Here is a 13,756-nt window from a genome sequence, read left to right as displayed (position 1 = left end):
AAATAGGCGCTACTGCTTAAGCCGTTCCCTACCCTAATATTGTTAACATGAACCGAATCGTACTTGACTAATGGAACGAAGTTAGTTCAGTTGAGGTAAAACTTCGACAACATTTAAAATCACTTGTGAAGTTCCACAGGGTTGCCATTTGGGTCCTTTATCATTTATTAATATACACATCAGGAGACAATATATGAAATCAACATTTTCTTTAATCGGTGTGCCAAAAGTCTACTAGATCCTAATATCAAAAAATGCAACATTAGGTTAAGGAGCGGTTTAAGCAGTGGCGCCTATTTTAATCAGTCGAAGGAATTGCCTCAAACTCCTGAGTTTTTAACAATATCGACCATTTTAATGACTCTTAAAGTCTGTCTAACTAGCTGTCTCACGAATACATAAAATACCGTTCAGGACAGAAAAATCAATAAATAAACAAAAAACGAAATAAATCAACCAAAATTGCAACCATTAAGGCGCTATTAGGGGGCTGAAGAAAATCCGCTACAAGACGGATGCAAACTGCCTCAAATAGATTCGGAATAGATTGGAATAGTGTCTCTCGATTGGGAACTTTAATTGAGTATTGTTATAGTTTGCTAACTGAGTTTTACAATCTGAAAACAAGCACTGGCAGAGTTAAAAATAGAGAACAAATTGATATACTTATGTTTGAATTTCACCCAACACATTTCGAGTGTTTCGTCTCAATACACAGGTGGTTTCTTAAGCTGCTTAGAATATGTTCTTGACCCTATATCCTCCTCGAATGAAACGCACTACCCGGACGAACACATAAGTTTCGCATAGATTCCCTAGGATTGCTCACATTGGAATCGTGGGCGTCCTTGATAAAGAATCCTGAAAAAAATCCTCAATACCTGCCCTGCCACTAGAAGCCCCAGCGGAATCTGTCCCGGAAGGACAATTTCAAAGGCATATTACCAAAATATCGAAAACTATATAAATGGCATGTGGAAGTAATTTTTTTAAACTAAACATTTAAACTTTTCAGTTTCGGAACATATCCCCGGATAACCGGATTTCCGGGAAAAAGAGAATTCTTTCAAAGCCTCACTGACTTGAAATTATATAAGTTACTGAATCTTTTGATGCTAAACATATCGGAATCGGATGAAAATTGCAAAAGTTACAAGAATTTTGAAGTGATGTTGAGGTGATAGGTTTCGTATCCGAAAAATTTGTCATAAATAACACGATTCTCATTCAAAAGTCCTAGTCCCATAGACTAGGACAATCTTGAGGCTTCCTTTTTCAGGATTTCTTGTCAAGGACACCCATGAATCCACTGTGGAAAGCCTTAGAGAGTCTATGCGAAACTAATGTGCTCGTCCGGGTGTTTCTAATTCTGAGGATCCTTAAAGGAAAGCTTTCGAATCTGACCTGTGCTCGTCCGAATATATATGAATTTATTTTAACCGGGACGTCAGTCATGTCGAATAGTCTCGTTAGTGTTAATTGTTGAAATTTATAATTCGATTCGCATGCTCAAAGAACAATTTCGGTTTGATGTTCGACGGACGCAAGGTCCATGTACAGCGCGAATCGGTAATAATGTATACCGATGGTTCAAAACTGGATGAAACCGAAGGCGCCGGTATTTTTGGCAGTGGTTATACTAAGTCAGTTGGACTGCCGCAACAGTGTTCTCAGCCGAAGCTTACGCGATTAAAACAGCAACCAAAATACGCAACACAAATAATTTAGTGATCATGGCAGACTCTGCAAGCTGCCTATCCGCACTTGAATCTGGACAAACAAAACACCCATGGATCCAAGCAATCGAAGCAACAGCTCGTATTAAAAACATTCAGTTTTGTTGGATCCCGAGCCACGCGGGAGTATCGGGTAACGAAGCGGCGGCATATCGACTTGCAAATGATTCGAGAACCGAGGGAATGTGCTGTGGTCCTCGTGGCTCTGTGGTTAGCGATGTCGGTCGACTAGCTCTCCCACACGTTTGTGATGTCGGGTTCGATTCCCGATCAGGTCGAGGATCTTTTCGAGCTGGAAATTTTCTCGACTTAGCACTGGGGCACGGTGTATCGTTGTACTTATCCTACACATGCAAAATGTGCCAAAAATAATATCGATAACGAATTCTCTCAACAAATAATCGAGTTGATCGAGACCGCATCAGCCCCTCAGGCTAGCGTGCGATATTGTTGTTTTGAGGGAATGTGCTATACAAAGATGCCAGATGATTTTGAAAAATGTCTGCAACTGCTTGAAAAACCGGAAAAACCTGCTTGAAATCTAGCCGTGCTTCGAAAAAATTTTGCTCGGGCAGACAAAAATCTGCACATATTTCGAAAAAGTTTGTGCGAATATAGGGAGACTTCGTCAAACATCTGCAGAAAGTATTGAATGTCTGTAAATATCTGCAAATCAATAAAAATCTGCACACAGATTCTAAAAATCTGCGTTTTGCAGACAAATCTGCTCATCCGGTATCCCTGGTGCTATGAGTTATAACATCGAGTACAACATACAAACGTCAAATCTAATGTTTTTGGTTTTTTTTTTTTTTTTTTGGGTAATAACCAGTTCCACTGTGTCTACCGCGTCTACCGAAGAAGCGCAAGGGCTAAGCCCCAACCGAAACAGCAAAAAAATGAAAGCATTCCGACCGACATTGACGTTTTTGGATCCGGTTTGACGTTTTCGTATCAGGTTTGACGTTTTTGTATCTTCGATGTTATACTCTGTCAAATGTACAGCGAGGGATAGGAAAAGGCATTCCCTCGGTGAGAACACATTTACCAAAAAATATACTGATTCCAGCATCAGATGCACTGAGAACCGTCGAAAGAGAACTGCAAGAACATTGGCCAAGACAGTGGTTCAACGAACGTGACGTGAAATTGCGCGAAGTTAAATCCGATACACACCGATGGACCGACCGAGACAACGCTGCAGATCAACGAGTTCTTAGCAAACGTCGAATTGGGCATACACGACTAACTCACACCTTCCTGATGAAAAAAGAACCTCCACCCACTTGTGAAACTTGTGGAACAGTACTCGACGTTCGTCATATTTTGTTGCACTGTAGAAAATATGAGAATACGAGAAAAAAATATGGAATAACCGCAACGAACCTCCAACCAATTCTTCAAAACATCGACGAAAACGAGACACAATTATTGAATTATTTAAAAGAAACAGATTTTTACATACTACTGTAAACGAAAATTGTAAACAGCGGGGGCCTAGCGTGGTTGGTAACGTCTCCGCCAATCACGCTCGACGCCTGGGTTCGAATCTCACCGCCGACATAGGTGTCGATGGTTGTGAGGTGGCGTGATCCACTCACAACCAACCCAACTGGTCTAGATTCAATGCTAGCCGACACCGGAAGATTTTCTGAGGCGAAAAATCTCTGGGATCACGCCTTCCATCGCATGAGGAAGTAAAGCCGTTGGCGCCGGTCCGTTAATCAACGGGTCGTGAGTTAGGGTCCTGGGTGGAGTCGCCTCCCCGGGCGTCGGTGATTGGCACAACAACAGTGGCGGAACTAGACCGACGGTAAATAAGCGAGAATAAAAAAAAATTGTAAACACTTTAAAAAAGACACGAATGCACCGAAATACCCGGTGTATAATGTCTCAAATAAACAAACAAACAAACAAACAGTGTTCAGTTTATTTCGCTGAAAAACCTATATGTTTAATTTTTTTATGATTGTAGTTTTGCTGAAATGGAATCTTTTTCAAAACAGATTCATTTGGTAATCATCAGACAGAAGTGTTTGGTAATCCTTCCAAACATAGTTTGTTTTAACTTTTAGAGGTGAATTAACAAGTTACTGGATTAAATCAAAAAGTACAACACTTTGAAAAAGAAATAACTAAGTTGAAATTTATTTTTCCTCAATCAGATCCACCGTATTCTCAGAAACGTTGAATGAAGAAAGTGGAAGTAGTTGAATAAGAAATTCACTGGGAAGAAGGGAATCAGTTGTACAAAGTTTTGTGGAATATCCATTGTGGTCTACATCTAACAAACTAAACAACTAAAATTGTCCAGAAATACCGTATGGTGCGTTATCAAACGGTATAAAGAAACATTGGCAACGTTTCGGGAGCCTCAAGCCAATCATCGGACTAACTATCGGCCGAAAAATGCGTAGTAAGAATTTGCAGACCATCCCATTCTGTTGGACCGCGATTTGGCCAGAAAATTCGGTGCTGCCCACAGTATCGTGAGGAGAGTTCGACTCCAGGAAGGAATCAAATCGTATCGAGCTAGCTAACAGCCAAACCGGACCATAAAACAGAATAGTATGGCCAAATCCGTGGTAGGAAACTATACGACCAGGTGCTAGCTTCTTCTGATGAACGATGAAACCTATGTCAAGGTTGACTTCGGGCAAATTCCAGGTCAAAAATTTCACTTAGCAGCGGCTTGGGGGGATGTTCAAGCCAAATTTGGTTTTGCCGATAAATTTGCACGAAAATTTATGATTTGGCAGGATATTTGCAACTGTGGCAGAAAAACGAAAGTTTTCGTAACAAATGTCTTCAGAAACAAAATTCGCCGTTCATTTAATCCCACGACCGTCCCGTGATGTTTTGGATTGATTTGGCGAACCGTCATTACAACAAAGTCGTTCAAGAATGGTATGCAATAAAGGTGTCCAGTTTGTTCCGAAAGTCTTCATCCACCCAATTGCCCCCAGTTCCGCCCTATTAAGAAACATTGGGCAATCAGGAAGAGGAGGCTCAAGGAAAGGAAAAGTCAAAGTCAAAGTCATCAATCATCAGACGAAAATCTGGTGCCCTATTACACGGAAAGTTCGAGAGTTTCTTCGAAACCGTGACGAATAATTTTATCCGTATTTTTTCCTGAAAGTATGCAGAAAACGCTACATTTGTGTAAGAAAAAAACTTGAACTGAATTATAAATATGTAAAATACACGCAATTGTCTTTGTTCCAATACTATCTGAAGCAAGTTTTAATATAAGTTGGTTTAAAAACTTGTTCATCTCGAATTTTTTTTTTCGATTGGCAATGCGCGTTTTAAGAATGAATCGCATTTAGCTGTGATGTTTTTTGTTTCACATCAATTTCTCACGAGTTTTTATGGTGCTTTCATTCCTGCGACTGAAAAGCCCATTTATGCGCAGCACTTTTTGCTGTTTTCGTTAACAATATGCACTAATTTTAAACGGTGCCATTGTCATGAATAAAACCTCAAAGTGGTAAGAGTTTCACTTTTTCGACCAATAAAAATTGGATGAATGGTACTCACTCAGTGATAGAAGTACAAATCATAGCCAGTTATTAAGCAGAGCATTTCCAACGAAATAAAATTTGTTATGAACATTGGACGTTCGAATTTTCAACTCAGGCGATTCACCTCAGCCAGGTAAAGTGTACAATTTCCTACCAGTATATTGCTAAAAGTAATTTTGATGGGATCATTATGAATTGAGATCTAACAATGGGTAGTTACTTATGGACCCAACATTTTATTGGGCATATAATCGACCAAGATAATTTTATGCAGGAGATAGTTTCCGTTATCGATATAGTCTTCACCTACCAACTAAGTTCACCTACCAACCAGAAGTTCTTTTTTCTTTTTTTTTTTTTTTGTACAACAAGTTACATTTTCATAGCATTACCATCTAAAGCACAAATTCAATGAACGTTGCTAATAAAACCTTTACGGCATTAATTGCGAAACTTGCCCCTCGGAGCTACTAAATTGATGGTAGAGCCCACGCGGACCAAGCTACGATTTTGCCATCTTTCCCTCGCGGGCATTCTCTGCGGGAGCCGAAGATGACTTGCACGTACTTGTGTACCTCGTCCACGATCATACGAATGTTTATTTATATTCCGATCCTTTTTTGTGTACATCGCGTATATCACTGCAACTGAGGTAGAACTGGTTTATCTCTGCTGCCCACTATCTTCTGCCCAAAAAATGAGCACCGAAGACCAGAGCCAACAGTGCGACAAAATTAGTCTGCGGTTATCCGCACAATTTTCGCACGAAGTACATTGCCAATCTTATTTCTCTTTCCCCGTTTGGTGCAGCATATTTCCTTTTACGCAATCTTGTCCGTGTGCTCTATGCCCATTTGTGGAATCTGGCCACTGGTCAGTTATGCCGCTCGAGCGCTCTACCATCGTCTGGAGCAAATGAAAAAAATCTCAATTGCGGTAACCTTTCGCTTACTGAATTGTCCACTTCAAATGCCATTTTGCCAATATTTGAAATTGCTACACATATGGATCGCTGTGCTGTAGGGGTTTCACCGTTATTAAAATGATTTTTGAAAAATGTCTTTGATTGAATAATTCGAATCAAATAATAAATTATTCCATTCAGAATAATTAGTGCCATATGATTTACAAGCCCTTGCTAGCAGAACTACAAATCAAGACAAAATATTTTTGTCTAAACCAAAAATACCTAATTAAATCCCTGCTTCAGCAATTACCGGAAGCTTTCTGCTTAAGACAATAAATTTTAAATGTCTGGTCTCATCAAGATCTGTCAAGCACAATCTAATTACTTTCGAAAAATTTGTAACGTAAAACGGCAGCCTTAAAAGGTTATCGATTTTCGTAATCTTTCAGTGATAATAATACCACTGGCGTGTGTATACTATGCATGGGCAGCTCCCCGGCAAAACTTCGATTGAATTATGTACTAAACCACGATAAGCTTAGCTCCTCGAGACTAACTCGGGTGTACTCGGCTTGTGTGTATGCCGTACGGCTAGCATTCGTGCCAAATGGACTCCCATTCACACATTTCACTCGGCACGGCACTAAAAACGTTACACACTGACAAACTCGTTTGCAATCAGGCTCCCGTTCTCTTTCGCTCCACTGACGGTGGATTTCTAATGCATCTGGCGTTCTTTTGTTGTGCCCAGTGCCCCTGCTGTTCGTATTTGCTGCTTACCTTGACTGCTGTAACAGACTGTAAACATTAGCGAAAAGACAATTCCACATATGATTAGATTCCGTCGCCTGCCGCAGCCAGCACCTGCACGGCCCACTGCTCTGCATCGATTCTGCGAACAGGATCTCTCAATTGATACACTCTTCATTTTCATTTGATTCATTTCAAACTATCCGAATACTTCATAGGAGGAAAAATCCTTCCGTACATTTGTTTTCACACTTTCACTTTACTGTGTTTCTTCCAACAACCAAACCACAAATAATGCAATCTTTTCAGCAAAAATCACAATTATCTTCTCAATAACTTATCGCAAAACTTCATCTTTTCATCGTGCCTCTCTCAGTCCAGTTATCACTCCCGTTTATTCCCCGTATGCTTACAATCGAATTTTCATTCACAATCCGGTTAATTCTACACCACTATTCAGTTGGTTTTTCCCGTTGATGAAAATTTAACACTATCTCCCCATGTTTTCTGCTCACTTCACTCACTAGCCAAAGCCCTGCTCGAGTCGATATCGAACTTTTCACCCGTCCTCTAAACTGAATTGCCCTCACCCCGCTGTTCAGTTCAGGTCATCCAAGAAACTCTACGCGTTACGCGACAGCCGACGACGAAGAAAACAACCTACTCACGAGCCGGCCATATTGCGAATGAATGGAAGCAAGCGAAACTGCACCACTACAACCGACGGAGATCGCAACGCCGCATACACAATCCTGTTTTTTTTTCTTTTCTGTTGAGCATCCCATGTATAGAAGACGCCAAGCAGTAAAACAGCAGCATAAATACAGGGAAGAATAATCCTGTGTAAAGAAGCTCTCATTTGACGTCTAACGTGTCAGTGTCAGGGCTGGCCGAGAATAGTTTAACGTTTGTACAACATACAGAAACTGGTCGAAAAAAGGTTTGTGTGTGAGCTTTAGCTTTCAAATGGGTATTTTTCACTTAAAGCCCGGTTTAGAGTTCCAAGCGAGCCTTTGGCATCCCTATACCGAGTAACAGTGAATGACAATGAACTCATGTCCTGGGCTCAAACTCATTTGTGCCCACCGTCAGCTGTCAGAAAAAGGTGTATGAAAAGTGGCGGTGTTGTGCTATCTCCTTTAAACATACGTTGAGATGTTCACCCTTGAAACATGGCGCGATGCCATTGGGCTGGTTCCAAGCGAAGTGAAAATCTCATATTAACCGTTATTTACTCAGCAGGGTACCCGGGTACCTTTTCAGACTTTATTGCTTTGAAAAACAAGGATAACCTCAATTCAGCCAGCTGAAACTTATGGAATGCTTCTAACTAGTGGGCTCCTAACAGCAGGGGGATCGGAGGGGGTGACTCGAATTTTTTTACCTCATAAGTACTCGGCAGGGTACCTGGGTACCAACAAATTGAAATGCTTCTTGCTTTTTCATTTCTTGATCGATTTTTGATCGTGGCCTGTCAAAAGATTGGAAAATCTGTCTTCTTTTAGAATCCGGGACCGACATGAACCTGTGACCACATCTGGTTCCTCCAAATCCAGATCTTCGGGAGCATGTTCCGGTGAGACAAATTAGTACAATTGGGTTGTTTAGCCACTCACGGATTTCTGATTTTCATATATCAGGCCAGAGAGTGTAATTTTCTGAGCAAAACGTAATTTTTAAAAACTTTCATTGTCCTTCGATTTTCAATTGAAAAATAGAAATCGCTCCAAATCGCTACAATGACAGTTAGTATATGGGCGAACTGTCATTGTAGCGATTTCGAGCAGTTTTAATTTGTGATTTAAAAATTGAATGACAACGATAGAAAATTTTTGAAAATCACGTTTTACTTAGAAAATGCACCTGAAAAAAAAAATAACATCAAAAAAACCTTGAAAGTTGCTGTAATTGTACATAGTTATACTATAATTTTACTACGTTTTACATCAATTTTACATTAAATATCATTGTCCAGAACAATAAAAAACATTGTTTTTGTCATTTTTACCATTAAAAAGAGGGGTTGTTATGTATCTTAACAGCATTGTTTCAGGCATTTTTCCATTTAGAAGTCACTGACAATGTTTATTTTCTGGAAAAATTATTGTCGGTGATAGATGCAACAACGAAAAACGTTGTTAAAACATAGTAATGACAAAAATCATTTGCAAGTTTTCAGCAAAAATAAAGGGGGATTTTTTTGCTATTTGGTTTTTCGTGTGTTCAGATTTGACAGTTCACGCGTAAATTCTGACAGCTGTCAAAGTCTAATGTACTCAGTTTGGTTTGCCATTTCACCATGAACAGACTTGCGCCTGAACAACGCTTACAAATAATCGAATTTTATTACCAAAATTCGTCCTCTGTGAAAAATGTTTTTCGCGCATTACGACCATTTAATCACATATATAAGACATACGTAACACTCAGGTAGAAATATTCCAAAAAAGTTGGTACAAAATGAACTACTCGAAAGTACCAACCTCTGTAGAAAAAAACCTCTGTTTGAGTAGTTTATGGAGGTTGTGTACCTGCGCAGCCCTGCATTTGTCTCGTTCCCAGTCGAAAAATGCAGCATTGATTTTGTAAACAACTTTTTGACAGTTTCGTAAGGGATTTTGTTGAGGGCTCGAGTAGAGCCGCTATGAAGAAAATTCATTTCGTTCATTTTCGTCGAGCAGTTCTTACTCGTGTTGGTACCGGGTGATGTGGGGCAAAGAGTACCAAAAAAAAATCGCCAGTGTTACGTATGTCTAAGTATGTGATTTTATGGTCGTCATAATCGACCTACTGAGCAAGCTATTCAAGCTATTGGGACGAAATTTCAAACCAGTTTTACTCTGTTGGACATAAGCCCACCAACACGTATACATAGAAAACGTACAGAAGAAAATATTGCTGCCGTATCAGCCAGTGTAGTGGAAGACCGTGAAATGTCAATTCGACGCCGTTCGCAGCAATTGGGCTTGTGTTATTCGACTACATGAAAGATTTTCCGAAAGGATCTTAGTGTAAAGCCTTACAAAATAAAGCTCGTACAAGAATTGAAGCCGAACGACTTGCCGCAGCGTAGAATTTTTGGTGAATGGGCCTTGGAACAACTTGCCGAAAATCCACTTTTTTACCGAAAAATTGTGTTCAGTGACGGTTAAATGGGTATGTTAATAAGCAAAATTGCCGCATTTGGATCGAAGAGCAACCAGAGGCAATACAAGAATCGCAAATGCATCCAGAAAAATGCACGGTTTGGTGCGGTTTACACGCTGGAGGCATCATTGGTCCGTACTTCTTCAAAGATGATCAAAATCGCAACGTTACGGTCAATGGCGCTCGCTATCGCGCGATGATTTCTGATTTTTTTGCCGGAAATGGAAGAGCTGGGTCTTGTTTAGTGTTGACATGTGGTTTCAGCAAGACGGAGCAACGTGCCACACATCGCACGTATCAATGGAGATATTGCGGAATGAGTTCGGTGAGCAATTCATCTCACGAAATGGACCGGTGAATTGGCCGCCTAGATCATGCAATTTAACACCGCTAGATTATTTTTTGTGGGGCTACGTTAAATCTCTCGTCTATGCGGATAAGCCAACAACAATTTCAGCCTTGAAAGACAACATTACACGCGTTATTTGCGAGATACCAGCCGAAATGCTCGAAAAAGTGACTCAAAATTGGACTTTTCGTATGGACCATTTAAAACGTAGCAGTGGCCAACATTTGAATCTTTAAAAAGTAAATGGCATAAACCAATTTATGGGCTCAAATAAAGATTTCATACAGTGTTGTAATTGTTATGCTTTTTTTTTTTTCAAGAAAACCCAAATTCTTAAAATATCACACTTTACCATGTTTATTGTGGTTACCAGGGTTGATATTTGTTGACACTTTTGAGTGAAAGTGAAAAAAGGCATCCATAAACGTTATTTTTTTACAATCCTTTCAGAGTTCTCCTTTCCCGCTTTTTGCATGGAAGTGAACTGTCAAAACACCTCATTATATTCCATGCGATGAAAGCAAGACAACAAAATCGGTTTATCACTTAACGAAGATTGTCAATGCATCGGTCAGTGTCAGTGAAAAAGTGTTTCGGTGAGGTTCATTTTGATTGAGTGGACTGTTTGTTTTTCTTTTTCGCTTTGAAGTGAAGATCATTTGGTTGGATTTGTCGTCAAATTTTATTCCGTAACCGTGAACGATGCGCGCGATCTATTTCATCTGAGTATAACAGCACGTTACTAGGACGAAAATCTAGTGTATCTGAAAGAGTGCCTATGCCTATTCTGCCTATGCGAAAATTGAAAACGATTGGCTGTAATTTTCGAAGAATTTTGCTGGGGAAAATGACTTTTATCAGCACTGATGGTTACAATAAAAAACATTGTTCGTTTACTGTTCTCACCGCAAAATACATCGTAATTTTTTTTCGGGCAGTCTCTTTCAGATGGCATAAAAAACTGATATAGCTAAACAATCCAATTGTCAATAAAACCGAACAACATTGGTATCAAAATTCATGAAATCACTCCAGGAGTTGATTTTCATTTATTTTGAGTCCATCTGATAAATTGTCCGAAATGGCCATTTCGGAGCAGATTCCCGATCTTGAACATGGTCCAGAAGATCCGGATTTACGGGAACCATATGGGGACCAAGAGCTTTTCAGGTCCCGTATACTAAAAATAGACAAATTTTTCAATCTTTTGACGGGCCATCGAAAATTTTATTTCTCCTCTCTTTTCTTCCTATGCTACAGCGGTTATCGATGCTGATGATGATTTCACATAGCACTGTTAGTTGCATATAGGCTCCACCTCTTGCGCTCTTTTGGTTATTTACACCCCTATGACATCGCGCCAGGTTTCAAGGGCTAACATCTGAGCGTATGTGTAAGTGAGATAGCATATCACCGCCACTTCTCATACACCTTTATCTGACAGCTGACAGCGGGCACAAATGAGATTGAACCCAGGACATGAGTTCATTGTCATTCACCGTTATTCGGTATAGGGATGCCAATAGCTCGGTTATTTACAAGTTGAATAAAAGTAACGGATGTGAATTATTAAAATCTTTGAATGCTGCATTGAAAATTGCATTTGCTTCATTGCAACAATATGTGCTGCTTGGGCTACGTTCGTTCACATCCGCATTTGTGCACGACAATATTCAAACAGTAAAAGTCCAATGTTTATTGAAGTTTCTATATAACGTTACAACCACTTACATAAGACATACGTAACACTGGCGTTTTTTTTTTCTGGTACACGTTGCCCCATAGTACTCCGTACCTCGTCCTTTTCTCTTTATCGGCTTTATCGAGCCCCAAAGAAAATCCCATACGGAACTGTCAAAAAGTTATTTACAAAATCAATGCAGCATTTTTCGAGTAGAAACGAGACAATTGCAGGGCTGCACGAGTACACTACCTTCAAAAACAACTCAAACAGTGATTTTATTCAGAGTGTGGTACCATTCGAGTAGTTCATTTTGTACCAAGTTTTTTGGAAGATTTCTTCCTGAGTGTTCCGTATGTCTTATGTATGTGTTAGAACGTTGTTCTGTTTTTACTCCGTTACTGCGATCATGCTTGTCATTCTCCTCAGTATGTGAAAGGAGAAGAGAAAAAATTCACCGCGCACTTCCCTTCCAGTATGTGCCTGCATGTAGTAAATTCTTTCACCACACTGCTTCATTCTCCACTCCAAAGTGTCTCAATCAGCTTACAAAGAGACAAACACACTTCCAGCTCACCCCACATCTGATAGAAACAAGAGGGGTGAATCACTCTACAGTGAAAGTACACAACAGTGTCCACTGGCGAGTAGTCCGGAAGGTGAAAAAAAACCTACCGGGCAAACATGTAGTCCTCGTGTAGCTACACCGCGAAAACGAATTCCACCAGAGTGAATTCGACCGGCACGAGCGGCACTAGCAACGCAGTCTATTTTTTTTTCTCCCAATCTCTTTTCCTTTTCTGCCATGCTCAAGAAATCAACTGTGAAACGCACCGCAGATAGCTCTGCAGTGTAATTATTGTGCGTGATTTCCACACGTGTGAGAAAGTACATCATAGTTCATTGTCTCGCAAGAGAGAGATTTCAGATTTCACCGCAATGCGTTCAGGTAGCTCAACAGATAAAAATCGTTTGTCGCTCTCTTCTAGCATGAACGTTGATTTACTCTTTAGTGTGACGGTAGTTGTTTCCGCAGTGCAAGATGTTCTCCTGCACTCTAGAGGTTTTTCAGAGGAGAAAAGACAAGCATGACTGCGATTGGTAATTACCTAACCTTCAGAAGACGTCAAAATGGACGGCGTCCACTGCCTTTCATTATCACTCGTGGAAAGCTGGATTAAGTAAGCTCTGTTTCTTTCTTTACTTTATTTGGCGTAACATTATTAAGATAAAACCTGATAAACAGAATTCCTCCAATGAGCTCGGCCTCTGACTGCGTTTTTCCAATCACACAGGTATCCAATGCTCGTCAGGTCTTGCTCCAATTGTGTCTCTAAGTCTTCCACGGTTTGCTAATTTTCTTATATCAGTTAAAAGACTGCAATTTCTGAGCAAAACGTGATTTTTTTCATATACCGTACATGGGCAAACTGTCATTAAAGACATTTTGAGCAGTTTTTTACTTTTCATTTAAAAATAGAAGGATGACGATAAACATTTTTTTAAAACCACGTTTTGCTCAGAAGACGCAGCTTTTTCGAATAATATATAAAAACTGGAGATGGTTTTCGTCTTGCACCAGTAGAGGAGAACCGGTCTTACATACAGTATATATTTTGTGCGAAAGCTAAGTTTGACCGACGATAGATGCTTTGGAAGTCC

General features: G+C 40.0%; 1 protein-coding gene across 2 annotated transcripts in view; it reads right to left on the bottom strand.

The window, feature by feature from the left end:
* The window catches only part of LOC129725410 (neogenin), a 229,638-nt gene extending 222,013 nt beyond the window's left edge, over nucleotides 1-7,625 (bottom strand). For both annotated transcript variants that reach the window (XM_055681226.1, XM_055681228.1), the window contains exon 1: nucleotides 6,948-7,625. In XM_055681226.1, the coding sequence (XP_055537201.1) occupies nucleotides 6,948-7,110 (163 nt within the window). In that variant the 5' untranslated portion in view covers nucleotides 7,111-7,625. The remainder of the gene's footprint in view (nucleotides 1-6,947) is intronic.
* Nucleotides 7,626-13,756: the final 6,131 nt, after the last annotated feature.

This window comes from Wyeomyia smithii, chromosome 2, assembly GCF_029784165.1.
Source record: "Wyeomyia smithii strain HCP4-BCI-WySm-NY-G18 chromosome 2, ASM2978416v1, whole genome shotgun sequence".
NCBI lineage: Eukaryota > Metazoa > Arthropoda > Insecta > Diptera > Culicidae > Wyeomyia > Wyeomyia smithii.
The sequence above is the reverse complement of the archived record's forward strand: the minus strand, read 5'-3'. Positions and strand labels throughout refer to the sequence as shown.